Consider the following 22,351-nt stretch of genomic DNA (forward strand, 5'->3'; position numbering starts at 1 on the left):
ATAGATGAAAAGATATTTAGCTGTAGGGATTGCAGTAAAGTATTTGTTTGGTTGAGTGCCCTGGAAACACACATGAAGGCTCATACAGAAAAACGTGTGTGTGAGTGTGGCAGCATCTTTGGTGGAATGGGTTCTCTGAACTGCCACACATGAATACTCAAACAGGTTCAAAAAGCAGTACAGTTAATAGCAAAGACTTTGGCTCTACAGATTAAAGAGGACCAGCATCTCAACCTCAAGGACCACTGTGCCTATCGTCGTCACACACCTCTTCTGTTTTTAAAATGTTATAACGTTTTCAAACTTTCTCGTTATTCTTGTCTTAATTGGTGGAACGACAATGGCTTTTATAGTTCAGCATACGAACTCTCCAGGAAGAGAAAGCTGTAACTAACTAACTTGGTTGATCCACAGCTGTCCAGCAATACCTGCTTTTTTTTTTTTTTTCTTTTTCTCAAAACTTCAAGGATGCTCACTATTACAACACCCGACGCAGCTCCACAGATCACGTCTAACCCAGATATGGCTCAAACAAAGGGTTAAATTAGTTCTCCTGCTTTGTTGCAAAAATGTAGAATGCTCTAACGAAAGGGTCCACTCTGAGAGTGGGTGGGGTCTCTGGTCTGGAAGCAGGCTAACGCAACCGTCCATAAACACAACACAAGATATCTGTCTGTGTCTAAACACCTGAACGTGGCCATGCATTAGCCGCAAATTGCAACACTAGATTTTTTTATAATCGGATGAATCTAGGGTTGCAATACCTCCCATAGGCAGCCAATGCATCAAGACAGTTTTTTGCTATCTGATTGTATTAAACAACGTCATACTCACCAATATTGTGGCTATATTGAAAGCTTGGAATTTACTCTTTCTATCTGCAAAGTGTTTGTTTCAAAAAAATCCACCGTAGACATGTTATGAGTTACTATCTGTCAAGGAATCCGAGCAGACATGGTTTATTTTCTAAGTGTTGAACTTCGGAAGCGCTCGTCTTCTATAACGCAACGTCCCGCTGGCTCCTGCATTATTAGAACCAGGTGGTCACAGGACCACTGAGCGATTTTCCACAAGCGCTTCCAAACTCCAGCACTTAGAAAAAATAATCACCTGAACCAAATTTCTTGATAGAAAGTAGCTCATAAGTCTATGGTGGATTTTTATGAAACAAACACTTTGCAGATAGAAAGAGTAAATTCCAAGATTTTCATAGAGTCGCAATTTTGGTGAGTATGACGTCGTTTAATACAATCAGATAGCAAGAAACTGTTTTGATGCATTGGCTGCCTATGGGAGGTATTGCAACCCTAGATTCATCCGATTATAAAAAAAAATCTAGTGTTGCAATTTGTGGCTAGCCATGCATATCACTCTGTCTTCTGGTCTGTGGGTGTGGAATGTAAAATAAAAGCACTGTTTAGGTAACTCTGGGTCCGTTTTCTTCTTTTATTTGATTAGGTCAAATAAATATTGTGTGCGGAACTCCAAATCAAGCTGCGCTCCCAAACGGACATATTAAGGGAGTGTACCTATTCTGTGCACTCCCTTAATATGTTCGTGTCGGAACCCTATAACTATGGTGGGAACGAGTTTTTGTTTGTGTCCCACGGCCGTGCTGTCTTGTTGTTGCCACTTGCGAGTTGCGACGCTACTTTTGATACACGCACTGTAGGCGAGGTTACCCTAAAAAGTGGGGGCGCTGTCACTTGGGCGTGAATTTGTAGGCGGTAGGCGCCCGTGTCCGTGTGTCTCTACTGTGTGAACAACAAACATGGCAGCGCCCGGTTGCTCCGTGCCCCGGTGCTCTGAGACGGCCTGCAAGCAGTCCTTCCACAAGCTGCCGGTGGACCCGGACCGCAGGGACCAGTGGCTGGCCTTCCTCTACAGAGACAGGGAGATCCCCGCGTTCCTGTCGCCCAGGATCCGCGTCTGCAGCCTGCACTTCGCCGACGACTGCTTCATCAACCTGGCCCAGGTCAACCTGGGATTCGGCATGAGGTTGTTACTGAAGCCAGACTCCGTTCCGACCATCTATCCCGTTGATAGGGACACAGGAGTCTTACTGGTAAGTTAAAGTGATCCCTGACTATTAAGCCATATAGGCCTTAATATGTTATAATAACCATGCATCTTTAACGAAAATATAGGGTTTAGAACATTCAAAATATCTTCCTTTGAGAAAAAGAGGTATACGTTCAACCCATGGGGGGAGCCATTGCACTCCGTCGAAAGCAGTGATGACGTCATCACTTCTTTTTGGGTGGTCTGGCCCAGAGCCCTAGAATGGAGAGTTGCGTCACTCCCGTTCACTTCATGGGACCAGGTCTTCTACGCACACATCTATTGGCGTATAGTGACAAACGGCGAACCGGAAGTTTACAAAATGCTTTGAAGTCTATGAGGTGTAAAGTGACAATGAACCACGTGACCAGCGCTGTTTCTGACCCCGCGGTGACACCACTCTCTGATTATACTGCTCTGGTCTGGCCCATAGAGTTTATATGGAATGTCAAAACAACGTTCTCTTTACAATATTTAAAACGTTGTCTTGAAGCTCAGATTAACTGTATGAAGTAGGGTGATGCTTTTCTGTTCTGTTAATATCAAGTACGAGTTTTCGCCGTGCCTGTAAAGTGTTTAATTAAACATTTAAAATGTGTTTACACCGCCATTTTAACAGTACCTTTATTTAACCAGCGGCGTCGCTGTCGCCCTTTTACTATTCATTGGAAACTCTTTTTCTTATGGCGCATCTGGGCGCAATGAAGTGTGGTTAATTTCCGGCGGCGTCGTTGTTTGTTGTTTGTTTCTGCTCTAGTGCACACGTGAAACTACTAGCTTGTTGTGTTGAAAGCTTGTCGTTATTTTGAGAGAACTTTGTCCCAAAATGCCACTCTGTGCTGCTATTGGATGTACTTACTCTGTGAAAGACAGCAAGGAAAAGTGTGTGAGTCTTCACAGCTTTCCTAAAAATAAGAGCTTGCGAAAGAAATGGGAAAATGCTTGTGGAAGACAACAACTTCCTAAACTCCCGCGTCTCTGTTCTCGGCACTTTTCTCCCGACGCGTTTGAGTCGTTTGGCCGTGCGCAGCTGGTGAAAGAGCTTACAGGAGCTGGTTACACGACAAAGCTGAAACCAGATGCCGTGCCCACTATTTTTCCTCACAAGGAGGCAAAACGTCCCCGACCCCGGGCAGCAAGTGAAAACCGCGCTAAGAAGCGCCAAAGGCAGGAGACCCTGGATGCACTCCTGGGAGGAGTGGAAGATATTCCTCCCCAGTCCGCGGCCGCTACTGCAGTTGCAGCCACAGTAGGCGAACCATCGGACGCGACCATGGAGGTGGAGGATCTTGATCGCCCTCCAGCGCAGTCAGTATTCCAGGTGTCTGTGAGTAACCAGAAATTAAAATCAAATGTTAATCAATGAACATAATACACTTTATAAAAGATACCTTTTAGCTATCATTACATGTTTTTGATGCTATTTTGTGTAGAGAGAGAAGTGAACAGTGAACATGGGTTGGTGTTTTTACATACCTGTTGGAGACCTGGTTCCCCTGAGGAAGCGCAGCACTGTCCCGGTCATGCAGGCTTACGAGGGCTGCTGCCCATAAAACACCTTGATTGAGACAGACTGTCTGGAAGTTCTCATGTGCTGTGATACACATGACGCCTGTGTAAAGCAATAAATATAAGCATTGTGTTTGTGCTGAGTATTGCCGATGTATTTAAAGCATACAATGATCAGTGGTGTAAAGTAACTATTAAGTACATTTTTTTAAGTACTGTACTTAAGTACAATTTGGAGGTATTAGTACTTTACTTGAGTATTTCCGATTTCCACTACTTTTACTTCTATTCCACTACATCTCGGATCCAAATATTCCACTACATTTATTTGAAAAGTTTAGTTACTAGTTACTTTACAGGTGTAAATTATAATATCATAAAACATTAATCACTTTAGTCCTGTTTTATACCGTGGTTATTTGAAAATAGCAGATCTACAAGCTACACAACGCGTCGCGACGTGTTGTCGTGAGCTTGTAGATCTACTATTTTCAAACATTTTGTACTTTTACTTTTGGACCAATACTTTTGTACTTTTACTCAAGTACATTTTGTATTCCAGACTTTAGAGTATTCTTCATTGCAGTATTGATACTTTTACTTAAGTATAAAATGTGTGTACTTTTTCCATCACTGACAATGACTATGGCATTATTTATATTGGAATACGTTTGTGTTATAAAATGAGTTTGATATATGCTTACCTTGAACATCATCTGATAAAAAGTTGAGCTCTTTGCAACAAACACTTTCCTTCTCTGTTGGCATTAAATCACAATAGGTGCAAAGACACCATCTAGTGTGCCCAACTCTAGCCTCCTCACTACTGCGATCATCACCTTCATCTTCTTCTTCATCACCATCATCACCATCATCATTGATATCCTCATCGGCATCGCTAACGATGCGCTCCGGTTCAAACTGAAAAGGTTGAACTGACATGCTAAGCTAGTTGGAGAGTGCAGAAACAAATTGCATCTCAACAGGTCGCAGAGAACAGGTTGCAGTCTGCAGATTACCCAGCAGTGCATTCCGTTGTATTTGTAAACAAATGGTTGCCTGCATGTACTTCTGCGAATGAATGAATAGTAAAAGGGGCGACAGCGACGCCGCTGGTTAAATAAAGGTACTGTTAAAATGGCGGTGTAAACACATTTTAAATGTTTAATTAAACACTTTACAGGCACGGCGAAAACTCGTACTTGATATGAACAGAACAGAAAAGCATCACCCTACTTCATACAGTTAATCTGAGCTTCAAGACAACGTTTTAAATATTGTTAAGAGAACGTTGTTTTGACATTCCATATAAACTCTATGGGCCAGACCACCCAAAAAGAAGTGACATCACTGCTTTCGATGGAGTGCAATGGCTCCCCCCATGGGTTGAACATTATATACCTCTTTTTCTCAAAGGAAGATATTTTGAATGTTCTAAACCCTATATTTTGGTTAAAGAGGGTTATTATAACATATTAAGGCCTATATGGCTTAATAGTCAGGGATCACTTTAAAACACATATCTCAAGACCCAAATTAAATGAATTATTCATATGAGCATCATGGGGTTGGACTTCAGTCTGTCTGTCTACTGTTTTCCTTTTTTTTGTTCTCTAATTTTTATTTACATATCTACTGCATAATACTGTGTTCTATTCGTCTGTCATTCAATGTTATATGAGATACTTTAATGGTTTCCTGTGGAAATAAGCTTAGTCTTTTCATGGATCTCCTTGTAGTAGACCTTGTACCAGTGAACTGTACAGTCATGAAACTGTACCTTTTCCTATGCAAACTTCTAATAAAGTCTTCAATCAATCAATGTCTTTGACATGGTAACCGCCACCGCTTTGGTGCCATTGGTCCGACATCTCATTGTTCCTACATCCCTTAAGTCCGAATCTGGTGATGTTAACCTGTTGAAAAATACTATGCCTAAACCTAAACCAAACCCTAAACTCAGTACAACTATGCCTAAACCTAACCCTAACCAAAGTAGGACTAATGAAATCGGACTAACGAGACGTAGGACTTATGGGCAGTCCCCCACCGGATTTATAGTTGCGGGGTGGTTTCATTTAAAGATCTGCAAGGGTCCGTTTGGTTACAAACTCTCCATTGTTCAGCTGGGGACCACCTGCATGGAACCGCCTCAAGGATCACTGGTGGTCCCCGGACGCACCGCTGTGTTGCTGTGCTAGGCTAATTGTTGTCGTTAGCGTGGTTATAACTCTGTCGACTCGTATACAGTAAATGTATTTACCCTAACACAAGATCCCTGATGTCATCAATATTAAGTACATATCTGGGAATTGCCCATATATGGACCTGTTGTGTCAGGCTCACGATAACCTGTGAGTCACACGGGGAGACTTACTGGTACTCATCAGGGATATCCATATATGGGCATAAAAGGGTGACTCACACTTGCAAATGAATTCCGTCACTCTTTGTCCCCTTTATGCCCATGTATGGAGATCCCTAATGTCATCATTATTATTAAGCCCATATCTGGGAATGCCCATATTAGATGTTATTTTTTTTTTACTCACTGTATTTTAAAAGTAAACCAAATATTGTTTTAAATGTGGCATTCGAATTGTTGATGGAGTGTCATTAAAGTGTATGTTGACAATGACATGGCACACTGACTATCTAGAACAGGGGTTCTCAACCTTTTCAGGCTGCAACATAATCAAATTTTTGGACTCGCGACCACACTGTCACACACATCCATTCCACACTCACACTTTGTTGATTTTTCACTATGAAAATGACTATAAAAATGTTTTGCGGGCGTTCTTTTTTTCTCCTTCTTTATTTCCCCTTCCCTCTTTTACCAAGAAATCTGGCGACCCCCCCCTCCCCCCCAGAAGTTTTGGCCACTGATCTAGAAAATAAAATGGCACAATAATATTTGGCCTGGCCTAAGCTTTCTGAAAAATATCAAATATTATTCAAAAAAAAAAAAAAAAAAAAAAAAAAACGAATATATTTCTACATACTGTAGTGTACATGTACTGTAATACACTAAAATGTGTTCCCGGCCTGAAAGGGTTAAGACCGTATCAGGGGCCAGCATCTCTGGCGAGTGGCGACGTCATTAACAGGCAGTTGGTGGTGGTGATGCCAGTGGTGATGTCATTGATCATAATAGTTCATATGCCCCAACACGCTCCCTCAGGTCCAGCGAGGATGGCCTCCTTGTGGTCCCCAAGGCAAAGAAGAAAACCTGGGGTGACAGGGCTTTCTCTGTAGCCGGCCCCACACTCTGGAATGAACTCCCCAAGCCCATCAGAGATGCCCCCTCCCTCCCTGCCTTCAAAACTGCCTTGAAAACCCACCTGTTCCAAATTGCCTTCCCCAGTTGACTTCCTTTTTAACTCTTGTTTTATTCTTGATGTTTTTATTGAATGTTTTTCTCTTTTGTACTCTTTCTATAATTTTTATTAGTATATTTGTTCCTAATAAAGTTGTTTTTAGCTTCCCTCCCCCTAGCCCCCGTAGGCCCAATGTTAAGCGTCTTTGAGTATTAAGAAAAGCGCTATATAAGTCCCAGATATTATTATTATTATTAGTTATTTTTTGGAAGCGGCGATGCCAGTGGCGAGCACACCTCATGGCGTGCACTGCTTGAGCACAAGTAGGACATACCTGGCTTACTTGTGGAGAAGACGCAAGTTGTCACCTCGACAGAGTGCATTTCTAATTTGAAAGTTCTACTATAGAGCATCGCAGCGGAAGTGGATGCCTGGGGTCACTTTCATTTTCACCATTCATTTTCGCCATAGACTTTTACAAAAACATTTATAACAATTATGTTAAGCCTCGAACCAAGCCATCCAGGATGGAGGTGAATCATGATCATATAACCTTTTTTTGGGGGGGCACGGTGGCGCAGTCAGTAGTGCTGTCGCCTCACAGCTAGAAGGTCCTGGGTTCGATTCCCGCCGGGGGACACTTTGGGTGCTGGGGGCGTGTTCCCTCCTCCGCGTCATCAGTGCCCACACCCTAGGTGGGGTTGGCAAAAGGGCCTTTCTGTGTGGAGTTTGCATGTTCTCCCCGTGTCTCCTAGGGTAGATACCCTCACAAAAACATGCAGTAATCCTGGTCTCTATAAAGCCTCCCCCTGGCCAGCCGGGGCGCCTGATGGAGGGGAATGGAACTGGTTGGAATAACGTGTTCCTTCCACGCGCTACGTCCAACCGGGGAAGCTCCCCCTGTCAGGTGATAAGAAGCGGCCTGCTCACTCCTCATGCATTGAAGGAAGCATGAGCTCAGTTCGGGGCCCTCCCCAGGTTGGCAGAGGGAGAGTAGAGCCCAGGATCACAGCTTAGGCAATTGGCACCGGGTGAAAAAATGGGTTACAAAAATCGTGGGATAAAAATTAAAAAAATATATATATTTAACCTTTTTTTCTATGAAAAGAACATTTTGAAAATCGCTAAACAAAGGGTAGTTATTAAATGTAGTATATCAAATAATGTAATATTAAAATATGTTTTCACATAGGATCAAAGGTTATATGGTCATGATTCACCTCCATCCTGGATGGCTTGGTTCGAGGCTTAACATAATTGTTATAAATATTTTTGTAAAAGTCTATGGCGAAAATGAATGGTGAAAGTGAAAGTGACCCCAGGCATCGACTTCCGCTGCGATGCTCTATAGCAACCTACCTCGTTTCTCTCCCTTAGGGTGTCTTACTGGTTCTTATACATTTTCTCATGGGTTGACTTCTAGCTGCTGAAATAGTGACTAAACTCTCCTCATTTTGCTGCTACCCCACAGTGGTCCATGGAGAGGGGAGCCTCACACCCTACTAAGAGACCCTTATCATCAACACCACACCTGCCCCGAGCCAAAAGAAAGCAAGGAAGAAACAGAAAAGAGGTACGGTTGGAGTTAACACATATGGTGCCAACCCCGAGTTTCCCGAGTTTGATTTCAAATAGACCGCTGTGCCAACCCCGAGTTTCCCGAGTTTGGCCTTAATTACTTAATTAGGTTAATTACACTCTCCCCCACCTTGTGACAAAGTTTGGTGCTTCTGTGATAAAAAATAAGTCAGAAATCACATATTCAACATGTAATGTGATCAGAAACAAAGACAAATGCTTCCCATGAACCACAATATTGCTAAAACATGGCTCAAATGGCTCAAATATAAAAAATCATATCTCTCTATATCTCTCTATGGCTTTCAGTGCACGGGCTAGTAAATTGGGCTAGTAAATTCCACCTTTTATCACACGATGGCGCCATTGTCAGATTAGTGGCTGAAGTGAAACCAATGATGTGTGTGTGTGTGTGTGTGTGTGTGTGTGTGTGTGTGTGTGTGTGTGTGTGTGTGTGTGTGTGTGTGTGTGTGTGTGTGTGTGTGTGTGTGTGTGTGTGTGTGTGTGTGTGTGTGTTTCCCCCAGGTCATGTGACCTATCACCCACGCAACAAACTAGTCTAGCCCTGGAATTAGTCTGCCTATCGTTACAATATTCTGCACAACATTTTCTACTATATCACAACAATGTCGATCACCTCCATCAAAGACGGTGGCGGTACAACAGCAGCTGTACGTTCTACTTTTGCGTCCCTTCCACGATAACAGGAAGAACCCATCGCCTGTTGTTATCAACAGGAACCTATATAATGGAGTCTAAAACATACCTTTTTGAGGGATTTGTAATCGGACATTTGTCACTGAGAGAGAGAGAGAGAGCGAGAGAAGCCAGTGGTCCAGGGCTCACCCGCGGTCGGGGTGGTGCGAGGAGTCGACTACGTCCTCGGTAGTTGAGGTTGGAAGTGGAACCAGTCGCGAACGCGATCCACTACGGACGAGGTCCAGCTGGACCGTCCATGCAGCCCACACAAAGGCCCCGCGTCGTGCTCCTGCCAAACCAGCGGCTCGCGTGAGGTAAATATTTCTCTTTCTTTCCCCCACCTTTTTTCTGTTCCTGAAGTTGTATTTGTATTTCAGGAGTAACGTCTATCGCGAACTGCCGGTGGTATAGTGATCCACGATTACATTTAGAAATGTATTCAATCATTCACAGATGTTGGAGAGTCCATTCAGCTCTCAGAAGTCGCAGTCTAAAACAGCCGATCTACAAGCACACAACGCGTCGCATGGCGAGGCGTTGTGAGTCCTCTGACTGACTCGGGTGGAGAGTAGCACAGCGAGAGCGAAAAGGCACACATCTGATCCCAGACGGCCAGACCCCAACGTTCCAGTGAGATTTTATTTTATATATATATATATATATATATATATATATATATATAGCCTATATAATCGTCAGATGAATCGATGTATTTTTTATAATCTAAGTCGCTCTGGGTAGGATAAATGTGTCTGCTAAACGCCTAAAACTTTTAGGCTAAATGTGTAAATTGATTTGTGAGGGAGAGAGAGAGAGAGATAGGGCTGGAGGGATAGAGAGAAATGTATTTTATTTGTGTGTGTGTGTGTGTGTGTGTGTGTGTGTGTGTGTGTGTGTGTGTGTGTGTGTGTGTGTGTGTGTGTGTGTGTGTGTGTGTGTGTGTGTGTGTGTGTGTGTGTGTGTGTGTGTGTGTGTGTGTGTGTGTGTGTGTGTGAGAGAGAGAGAAAGAATTTATTTTATTGGTGTGTGTGTTATGAGAGAGGGAGGGGAGAGAGAGAAATAGTGTGTGTGTGTTTGTGTGAGAGAGAGAATGTATTCTATTGTTGTGTGTGTATGAGAGGGAGGGGAGAGAGAGAAATAGTGTGTGTGTGTGTGTGTGTGCGCGAGACAAATTGTATTGTAAATTGATTTTATTTTTCTATATTTACAGGTGGAGTGGTTCGGTGTAGAGAAACCTTGGGAGCCTGCTGACTTTCCTTTGGAGAACTGAAAACTTGGCCTGCTGTTTCTGACCGGCCTCATCTGAACATGCACACAGCCTCTGATCTTTGAACATGCACATATGCACGCACGCAGCCTCTGAACTGTGCACGCATGCAGACTCAGAACATGCACGCGCGCACACACACAATGTGAGAAACAATGTGAACAAGCCAGAGAAACTCTGAACTAGCAAGAATACACTTGATTGAAAACAGTAAAGAAACAAAATAAAAAAAAATATTCTTTTGTATTTCTTTGAAGGAAAAATACTGTAAATACAATATTGATGTCATTGAAGTCAAAGCTAAAAAGATCAAGTGAGTTTTCAGCCTGATACAGTATCATTCACTAAAAGCTGTTTTTCTCAAAACAAGGTCTAAAAAGGGGTCATTTTTGGCCTTTTTTTTTTTTTTGTCTGGCCTATAAATACAGAAGCAAACATCGTAGAAACATGGTTCTTGGACCGGGTGAAACTAGAGAATCTCCTCTTTCATTCCCTGTGCTGTGTGATTTTGTCATGACAAAGCTGAATGCTGAGGCTGTCTTCGAAGTTGGTCAAAAACATGGCAAGAGCACAGTACAGACAGAAATAAGCCATGGCAACAGATGTGTTAAATGCCTTACTAAGCATTGTGTGAATTGTGAAATATATACAAGCAAAGGCTGGCCACTCATGTAACACAGTGTTGTCACTTCTCTTTAGAACCATCCACCTAAAGATGGAGAGGCTTTTCGTAACGGTATCCTCTTTCGAGAGGTACTAAATAAAGTATTATTTTGGAAGAAGTCACTGTAACGTTAGCCTTGTTGGCCTGTTTTGAGACCCACTGCATACATGGGTTACATTTATACCTGAGGACCTGATTCTAATAAATGTCTTCTAAATCCACAGTTTGTCTCATTAATGTTTTTTTTTTACATTGGTTATTCAAAAATAGGAGATAAACAAGCTCACAATTTGTCCCTTAGTGCTATGATGTGAGCTTGTACATCTGATATTTTTTAAACATTTTTTGAAAAATCAAACCTCGTTTCGAAGTGAAGCGGTGAACTTTTATTCTATAGAGTTATGAACTCTGTGATCTATACATTCTTTATATTCTGAATGAATGAATGATTTTATCTGGAGGGCCAAATTGTCATGTGAAGCTTGACCAATCCTCAAAGTATCCAATCATCAGACCGGGACGGACACTACACGCATATTCTGGACGTACAGGACAGATAAAAACCTGTTCATTCTGGACTGAAATGACCATATATGGACATGAGGTGACAGACATTTTGTTTTTGATAAAACCTGTTCATTCTGAACTGACCATATATGGACATGGGACACACATTTTGTTTTTGATAAATCCTGTTCATTCTGGACTGAAATGACCATATATGGACATGGGACACACAAAGCCACTCCTTGGAAGTGGCTTTCACCGCTTCAAAAATCTTGAAAGAGTGAGAACTACTGATTTAGAAGGCATCTGTAGAATCGGTTGCAGTTCTTAATTAGTTAAATCAGACATTATTAACTGCCAATGTTAAGTGTGGTCAGTGTGTTAGCTTATTTCTTTGTATTTCTTTTTAAATTAGGATCTTATGGACACAAGTAGCAGCCGTGGAAAAGTGTTCAACTCCAAGGCCATTCTTTATGAGTCCTGTATCAAAGAGCTCTTCAGGAAGTGTCAGTGCTGTGGAAAGCCCATAACCGACACACACGTGACCTACGTCGGCGCACAGATGAGGGTTAGCTGGGAGTGCCTTGGAGGACACTCTGGTACTTGGACTTCAACTCCTGAAGTCAGAGGAATGCCTGAGGTGAAGTTGGCTGACTGTATTATAACATGTTGCATAGTCTCACACATTTAACATCCTTAGTTGCGTAGTCTCACACACAACATTTAACAGGAAATGATTGAACACAAACAGTAGTTGATGCACAAACTGGGGAAACTCAACAAGTATTTCAGGATACGGATCACAGGTACAGGAAGCATCGTCTCCTCCATATGTGGAGACTGCTGTGCCAATTATCACAAACAAGGCATGCCTTCGCTTTTGGCTTGGGTATTCCTGCAATCTGCAGTCATCTCACTAGTTTGGGTTACAGGCAGACTTATTTCTCTTTTGGGTCTTGAGCTAAAAAGTTTGCGAACCACTGGTTTAACACATATGGTGCCAACCCAGAGTTTCCCGAGTTTGTATTGGTACTAGTGCTGTGCCAACCCCGAGTTTCCCGAGTTTGGGCCGTTTTTGAAAAAAAAAACTTTTTTTTTTTTTTCAAATTTTTTTTTTGGACCTCCAGAAATGTGTTAGGCATGATCGCGATCGCGAAATTGCATGTTTAACGCCCATACCAACCCATTCTTTCAAACATGGCAGCCATGTTTGTTTACATCTGAAGAAAACATAATGGCTGATAAATCATGAATGCCTGAACGGATTTCCAAGCGGATTTTTTTGTTTGAAAGCTGTGAACAGCATCTACACACGTGGTGCATCATCTAGGCATGGGCGTGCACTTTTTACACACTTGCACAATTACATGGAAGTCTATGGTAACCATGGCAACGCGAGACATTGAAGAGAAAAAATCATTGCAACATAAGTGTTAATACAAGTACATACTGTAGGACTGTAGGATTCAACGGAGGGTATTTCAACCTTGGTGCAGATAGCATTCATAGGATCCAAATTGCTTGCTGCTAGTGTGCAGCCATAGTATTTCCATTGATAATTTCATGTCAGCTAATGTATCATTTGAATTTCCTCTGTGTGTGTGTGTCTCTCGCAGATGTCCAAGAGTGATGGCTGTGTGTCCAGTCACAGCATTTCCCCTCAGCAGAGCTCAGGGAGGAATGCATGTGGCACCAACCCTAAGGAGAGGAACTCCAGTCTGGTCCGGATTAAAGAGGAACCGGAGGAAGAGCTACTTCAAAGACCAGAGGAGGCTGCTGGGTCAACGCAGACATTACCTGGAGTGAAAGGAGAAGATGATGCCGACGAACACATGAAAACACAGGCTTACATAAACTACTGGGTGCCATCAGACGACCATTCTGAATCGGACATCACTGAGGACAGTGATGGCTGGGAGGAGACCATGGAAGAAGACCAGCCCACTTTAAACAAACTCAACTCGCATGCGCCAGAAAATATGGAAGGACAACGCTTGTCTTTGAGCAACGAGCTGTCCCGGGACTTGCCGTCACAACCATGTCCACCCACCAGCGCTCAGACAGAGGAAGCTTCCACTGAACAACAAGAGATGAGTCCGAGTATGGTCCAGGTGAGACTAGAACCTCTACAGATTAAAGAGGAACAGCAGGAGGAGCTACATGGACCAGAGGAGGCTGCTGTGTCAACGTTGACATCACTAGCAGTGAAGAGTGAAGATGATGAGCCTCTCGCCAGCACCTCAACTGAACACATGAAAACACAAGCTGATGTAGAGGACTGTGGAACATCATCACAACAATCTAACTCTGAAGACAGTGATTTCTGGGAGGAGACCAGGGAAGACCGAAACCTGAAATCATCAAAGCAAACTCTATCCGCAGGGAGGAAAAGCATTAGGTGCACAGTGTGTGGCAGAGTCTTTAGTGACACCAGTCTTCTGAAACGACACATGAGGACTCATGCAGCTGAGAAACCCTTTAGTTGAGCCGAGCTTTCGTTTCACGTCTTCTCTGCAGCAACACATGAGGACTCATACAGGTGATAAACGATTTTCTTACACTGCGTGTGGGAGAGACTATGTCAGTTCATCATTTGAAATTACACATGAGAGTTCATGCAGGCGTAACGCTCTTTACGTGCATCGAGTGTGGTAAAGGTTTTGTTGATATGAGCAGCCTGAAAACACACTTTACATCTCATACAGGTTGTGATGGACACATGTGAAGGTCATCACCAGCAGGCTGGCAAATATTTTGGTCTAAACAACTCTAAACAAGTGGATTCACACAGGGGAGAAATGTGTTGAACAGTAACATGCTTTTTTTCAAAGAAACAGTCTGAGGCAACACGTGAGATCTCATACTAAACATAATCCAACGTGGCACCAAAGTGCACCAACTCAGTTATGTGGTGCTTCAAAGTGACATTCCAGAATCCCATTCCTTTCCTCCATAGAGGATGTCATTAACAGTTACAATGCAACAATCCAATGTAGACTTTAAACACTAGGCTCCTGGTTGTAAAATGATGCTCCTCTAGCCTGGTTAACAAACCAGACCGCACAACACCACCCTGTGGTGTAGTGTGGTCTGGAGCCTCACAATTAGCCAGTAGCTATGCCCCTCCCAAAAAGCTTTTGTCCAATGCTAGCTTAGAATAACTTCCTGCTTGCCAAGGTTTGCCTTGGCAACAGCCTTGGCAAGCTGCCGGTTGCTAAGCTAGCATTGGACAAAAGCTTTTAGAGAACGGGCATAGCTACTTGCTAATTGAGAATCCATTTCCACCAGCCACAGGGCTGTAGGCTGTCTGGACACAAAAATATTCCCCCCTCCCCTCTATGACGGGCATCAAAGAGGTAGTTGTCTGTGATGTTTCATTGATTAGAGAGAACACTAACAAGCTATTGACACTTGTATGGCTCAATCAATTACTGCGGTTTACAACCCCTTTGAAGTTCAAAGAGAGCAATTAAGAGCAAGTCACCTTGACATTTTTTTAAACTGCCCCCAACATTACGTCAATAGGCTTTAGCCCGCCCCCCAGAAAAAGAATCTCTCCCCGTAATTCCAGACTCTCTTCCCAAAACGAAGTGTGTGATAGAGTCTGTTTATTAACCAGGCAAATGCTCCTCTAGAAGCCACTGTTTGCGATCAATCTAAAAATAAAAAACATGTTTCATTTGCGGTGTCATGGAGAAATGCAGCAGTGACATCTCTGATTGGTGGAGCTTGCTTTACTAAGGAAATGTTACCCGTTTCTCATCTGCATTCAAACACTTTCTGTCTAACGCCTGTACTGTATTCGATTTTTGTTTGTTATCAGCCCCCCCAAAACTGTGAGAAGTGATCATCACTTTTCACTATTTTGGGGGGGCCGAAATTTAGCCCAAGGAATGTTTTTCATGCAAAACAAATGCTTGCAATAGATTCAGAATCATGAAGAACCCCTAGTTTGACCCCTCACATGCCACTTAAAGCACATTTATTTTCTTTTTTTAATATTTTTCTTTTCCTGTATAGTGGAGTCAGTGGGACAGTGAATATACAAATGGCCCTAACCTTTTTTTCGCGATGTTTCTGGCAGAGCAGGCCTCTCATTCTGTGGACCTTAATGACCAAACTAATAGATAAAACAGAAATAAAAAGTATGGCATGACATCACAGGTTCAACTCTATCCTTGAGCTTTTGGGCTTGTGGGTCCCTGACTAATACAACTTCTAACGAGTTGGCTAATGCGGCTCAACCTCTTCCTCGACATTCTCTTAGTTCTCCTTATGATCTAAAACTGCTGCCACAGTTGGAGTAACACAATCTTCTAGAATCTAGATTATCGACATGTCATTGTATGTTATAATTTCATCATTTTTCTTGCATTGTGTCAGAAACCTGGTGACACTTTTGGTGTTAGTGGGTCAAATTTGACTTGTGATTTAACTCAGCACAAAATACTTTACGTGGTGTGATAGTTTTGTGCCTTTTCTGGTTTTCATGTGTCCATGAGGTTGACAGTACTTCATTACACCCCCTGGTGGGGTGGTTATGAGCAATTACTGTATGTACTGTATTCTCTAAAACAGAGGTGTCCAAAGTCCGGCCCGGGGGCCAAATGCGGCCCAAGGACACATTTTATGTGGCCCTTGGCTTCATTCCTAAATTGTATTAGACGGCCCGCCAGCACCGTCAAATAAGAATATTTTCCTATAATTTGTCAGGATTGTTCCATGTCTCATTCTGAAGAGGTCGAAAAAATTAAATTGTATTGTTTTACCTTGCACCTCAGCCTTATTTCACATTACGTTACATTTGGTAATGTGAAATAAGGCTGAGTTATTTGTGTTTTGTTCAGAGCAGACACCTGACAAAATACCATTTATATTGAATATTGATGATGATAGTTAAATAAAATCCTTTAAAATCGATACATTTATGTCACTTTGTTATGGTCCGACCGAAATTGCATTATGAGAGATATAGTCAGCCCTTGGGTGTTTTAATATTTTCTAATATGGCCCCCTTTGAGACTTCCAGATTTCCTTATCCCGAGCAACTTCCTCCCTCCACTCCCTCAGGGAGTATACCGAGGCGTTCCCAAAGATATTTAATTAATGAAGATAGCTCATCCTCATTGGATCCACTAGAGTGCGACATGGTACACAAATCCTACAAATAGACTCCTAAGTGGGCGCCGGCTCTGACGGCAAATCTCGCGCAAGTCCTGTTCACTGGTGCTATAGATCCCGCGAGAGTGTGTTGCTGGGACAGCTAAAGAGCAATAATAAAGTTGATTTTCTCAGTTGTTGTGTCGCTGAAAAAAGCCACTTTAGTATGACAATTGTGTTAATATTATGTGGCTTGTGATGATCTGGTCCAATATTTAGTTCAGTGACTATAGCTTCTGAACTATTATTTTGCTCTGTGTTCACGTTAGCTCTCCCATTGTAAATGAATAGACTCCAAACATGCTTCCGCCTCCTAAAAAGGTATCTACCTACGTCACACAGAAAAGGGAAGTACAGGTCTTTTGCACCCTCTTGCTATCGCCCTCTTGGGCGTTCCCAAGTTAGTTTGGAGATGTAATTCTTCCACCTGGTCTTTGTCTGCCACTGGGTCGCCTCCCAGTGGGACATGCATCGAGGACCTTCTGCTCCCACCCCACCTAATAAATCACCCACAGAATGACAGACAGACATCATGCATTAAGGTATCCATGAAAGCCAAACGAATAAAAGCATTATTGTTTGAATGACCACCTGGACTTGTTGGCAGCATTGACGACAAAAGGTCTAGTCAAGTCTTTGAAGCATAATGTTAGGTGTCAACACTGATTATAATTCTCTTTGTCTGCCATATGTGGAGATAGGGTTAGGTTTAGGCCCCAAGCTTCCTCTCCAAACACACATCACTTCTGCACACAACGTATAGGATTCAAGGTCTACTGGCAAGACTTCTAGAGAAGTGTTTTCCAAACTTTTCACCACTTCTTAAACATTGTGTTCTAATTTATGGAATGTCTCACGAATTTTCTTTGATTTCTTCATATTACTGAAAAGAATCACTGAATTTTGTTTTTAAATCATAAAAAAAGGTTCGCTTTTTTTGGGAATATTTACTGAAAAGGTTTTAAAATAAATGTTGGAAACCAAAAATCAGGGGACCCATAAAAATGTGTCCACGACCCACAAATTGGTCCCGACCCACTGTTTGGGAAACAGCATAAAGGGGTTGGGGTGGGTATCCCTGAATACATGACGGCCATATACATGACCGTGATGTTTCTACCTCAACCTGGCTTCTCGTGAGGAAGACAAAGAGCAACGGTTTGAGCTACAAACGTCAGATTTCAAAAATAAAGTGCTTACCCAAGTCTCATTTCGGTCAGAAATTATGCCGTTCAACCAGAATTACATTCCTCTGCCGGATTGTTTAATAAAAAACATTTGTATCCTGTTTTCCATTGTATTTTCTGGTTTACCTCCTCTAGTGGAGAGTCGCGTCATCTCCGTTGCCTGACTGACTCCACTAGAGGGGGAAAACCAGGAACAATGGAAAATAGCAATTTGTCGGATAAAAATGTTTTTTATGAAACAACCCGGGAGCGGCAAGTAATTCTGGTTGAACGGCATAATTTCTAACACAAATGAGACTTGGGTAAGCATTCTTTTTTTTTTAATCTAACGTTTGTTGTAGCTCAAACCGTTGCTCTTTGTCTACCTCACGAGAAGCCAGGCTGAAGTGGAAACATCACAGTCATGTATTCAGGGTTGGGGGGGAGGGCACCAAAACAAAGCGGTTTCGGCCACGCCTATCCCGTATTAAAACGAATAGCAGGACTACTGGTGGTGACGCGACTAGTCTCAGTCTCGGAGAGGTTTGGTTACCCATTGTGTGTCTTGTGTGTGTGTGAACAACAAACATGGCAGCGCGCTTGCCCGCAGGTACGGCGGGTTGCTCCGTTCCCCGGTGCTCTGAGACGGTCTGCAAGCAGTCCTTCCACACGCTGCCGGTGGACCCGTACCGCAGGGACCAGTGGCTGGCCTTCCTCTACAGAGACAGGGAGATCCCCGCGTTCCTGTCGCCCAGGATCCGCGTCTGCAGCCTGCACTTCGCCGACGACTGCTTCATCAACCTGGCCCAGGTCAACCTGGGATTCGCCAAGAGGCTGATCCTGAAGCCAGACTCCGTTCCGACCATCTATCCCGGTGATGGGGACACAGAAGACGGCAGCGCCTCGGGAGTCTTACCGGTAAGTTAAAACACATCTCTCAAGCCCCAAATTAAATGAATTATTTATATGAGCATGAATGGGTTTGACTTAAGACTCTGTCTTTGTCTTTGACATGGTAACCGCCACCGCTTTGGTGCCATTGGCCCGACATCTCATTTGTTCCTACATCCCTTTAGTCCGAATCTGGTGATGTTAACCTGGTGAAAAATACTATGCCTAAACCTAACCTCAGTAAAACTATGCCTAAACCAGACCCTGAACACAGTAAAACCAAAGTAGGACTATGAGACGTAGGACTCTGGGCAGTCCCCCACCGGCTTTATAGTTGCGGGATGGTTTCATTTAATGATCTGTAGGTGTCCATTTGGTTACAAACTCTCCATTGTTCTGCTGGGGAACACCTGGAACCGCCTCAAGAATCACTGGTGGTCCCTGGACCACTTGGTTTGAAACCACTGGTTTAGTGCTTTAGGCTGTGTTGTGCTGCTAGGCTAATTGTTGTAGCTATAGCGATGCTAATCTTTAGCCTGGCCCGTTTATACTGTAGTATTTGTGCCTTGTGGTGCATAATACGGTAATAACACTGGCAGTGGTCATAACACCGTCATATACAGTAAATGTATGTACCATAATAACCCGAAATCCCTGATGTCATCAATATTAAGACATATCTGGGAATTGCCCATGTATGGACATGTTATCAGGCTCATGATAACCAGTGAGTCACAGGGTGTTACTCACTGTTGTGTTGACTCATCAGGGATCTCCATATATGGGCATGAAAGGGACAAGGACGGAATTTGCAAGTGTGACTCACACTAGCAAATGATTCCCGTCACTCTTTGTCCCCTTTATGCCCATGTATGGAGATCCCTGATGTCATCATTATTATTAAGCCCATATCTGGGAATGCCCATATGAGATCAGTTAATAATACTTTTATAAGATAAGAAAACGTTATTTTGTCCATCAAACAAAACATACGTAGAATACTACATTAATGAACTATTTAAACGTATTGCGATCGGCTGGGCATGTACAGCAGGGGTAGGCAACCTTTGGGGAGGGTGATCACTGGCACACTGGCAGTATGTGAGAGAGAGAGAGAGAGATTTTAAAATCAAATATTGTTTTAAATGTGGTCAATTAAATTAAGTCACCTAATTAAATTTGCAGCAAATTAGATCCTGCACAAAACTCAGAACTTTGATAGGTGGGTTATTGTCTAATTATCATCCTAACAATGGCCTGACAATCTAATTGTTGGTGGGGTGTCATTAAAATGTATCCTGACAATGTCATGGTCATGGCACACTGACTATCTAGAACAGGTGTCTAACGTTTTCAGTACAAGGACCCCTTAGTTGAGAGAGAGATGAAGATGGGACCCCCACAACCTTTCAGTTTCATTGTTTGACAGCACAATCATCAGTATATTTTGGATTCATGTCAATGTGGGGTTTCAGATATTTTACCACTTGAACCGTCAATACTTAATAAACTTGACCTTTCACTGTACTTAGTCTGCTCTTTCCCCCTCCTAAGCTCTTTGCCAAAAATAGCCGATCTACAAGTTCACAATGCCTCGTAGCGCGAGGCTTTGTGAGCTTGTACATCTGTGCTAGGGCTTGTACATCTGCGCTAGGGTTCAAGTGGTTAATATAAAAAAAGGGGGAAAAAACAAGTTTCTATCACACAAATATTTGGAGGTCCCCCTGTAGTAACTCTGAGGACCCCCTGTTGAAGACTCCTGATCTAGAAAATAAAAATCACACCCAATGTGAAGTGAGTGGTGGTCGTGCTTGCATAACATCTTCAGACTAGGATTTAAGTCTAGGATGTACAGGCTATGCTACACACACACATTTTGTTATGGCAAAACGCTGAGGAAAAAGGCTACAGACATACGACATGACATCACTAGACAAACATGATGCTACGCACACACATTTCACTATGGCAAAAGGCTACGGACACACGCACAGCCACTTATAGGAGCGGGTTGCACCGCTCAAAAACATGGAACTTCATTTCAAAAAGGTTGCTGACCTCTGATGTACAGCATGTATGTCGTTGTCCTCTCTTGTTTAAGACCGTATCAGGGGCCAGCATCTCTGGCGAGTGGTGACGTCATTATTAACGGGCAATGAGGGACCAGTTTTCCTGGTGGTGGTGATGCCAGTGGTGATGTCATTGGTCATAATATATCAGTTCTTTATTGGAAGCGGCGATGCCAGTGGCGAGCCCAGGGGCGTCAATTGGGTATGGCAGGGGTATGCAGCTGCCATACCCTAGGTCCAGGGGGGAGAATACAAGTTACTTTAAAATATAAATCCACGAATGTCTCATTGTCTATCTGTGCTGGTTATGTTGTTAAATTACATTAAAATAACTACAAATGCAAAATTTAACAAGGTATTATAATTATATTCTCCACACTTTTATTCTCTCCATCATGACAGAATAGTATATTCCCATCTTGACAGAATAGTATATTCATGTATGGCAACATGACTGGTGTCTTGCATGCGTGCATGACACCACTCATGTTGCCATACCTTACCTTTTTCTGAACTGACGCCACTAGGCGAGCCCACCTCATGGCATGCACTGCTTGTGCACAAGTAGGACATAACATGCCTTACTTGTGGACAAGACGCAAGTTGTCACCTTTTTTACAACAAGGTTTCATATTTTAGATGGTCATTAGAGAAAAGAAAAGATGAGTGTTACAATGTTTTAATTTACTTCTTTCTATCGTTTTAGTGATTTTTACGATTTTGATTTGCATGCGTGTCCCCAGGTTGGGGGCATGCATGCTAGTGGATAAATATGTATTTTTAGACACAATAAGCCCATTCCCATTAAGATGCACCGCACTCTTTCATGGGCAGATGTGATTTATGGGGGCTGGTGTATAATAGTAACTTGCCGGGCTTATTGTGTCTAAAAATACATATTTAGTCACTTGTACGCATGCCCCAACCACTGAAATCAAAATACTAAAATCGCTAAAACAATAGAAAGCAGTAAATGAAAACATTTTAACACTGTAAACACTCTTTTCTCTAATTACAATCTAAAATATGAACCCTTGTTACCCAAGTTGTCCTTTAAAAGTTCTACTACCGCAACCTCGCTTCTCGCCCTTAGGGCGTCTTACTGGTTCTTATACATTTTCTCATGGGTTGACTTCTATCTGCTAAAATAGTGACTAAACTCTCCTCATTTTGCTGCTACCCCACAGGGGTCCATGGAGAGGGGAGCCTCACACCCTACTAAGAGACCCCCCTTATCATCAACACCACACCTGCCCCGAAAAAGAAAGAAAGGAAGAAACAGAAAAGAGGTACGGTTGGAGTTAAAATGCCTTACTAAGCATCGTGTGAATTGTGAAATGTATACAAGCAAAGGCTGGCCACTTGACTCATGTAACACAGTGTTGTCACTTCTCTTTAGAACCATCCACCTAAAGATGGAGAGGCTTCTGGTAAAGGTGTCCTCTTTCGAGAGGTATTAA

General features: G+C 42.8%; 1 protein-coding gene across 1 annotated transcript; it reads left to right on the forward strand.

Moving 5' to 3' along the window:
- Positions 1 to 18,519: 18,519 nt before the first annotated feature.
- LOC308299873 (uncharacterized protein) lies at positions 18,520 to 22,351 on the forward strand (the record flags this gene model as incomplete). The annotated part of the gene is made up of 3 exons (XM_080743654.1): positions 18,520 to 18,849; positions 22,079 to 22,185; positions 22,291 to 22,351. The coding sequence occupies 3 exons, from the start codon at positions 18,520 to 18,522 to the stop codon at positions 22,349 to 22,351; spliced, it is 498 nt and encodes a 165-aa protein (XP_080599780.1).

This window comes from Nannobrachium achirus (genome assembly GCF_963921795.1).
Source record: "Nannobrachium achirus genome assembly, chromosome: 15".
Classification (NCBI taxonomy): domain Eukaryota; kingdom Metazoa; phylum Chordata; class Actinopteri; order Myctophiformes; family Myctophidae; genus Nannobrachium; species Nannobrachium achirus.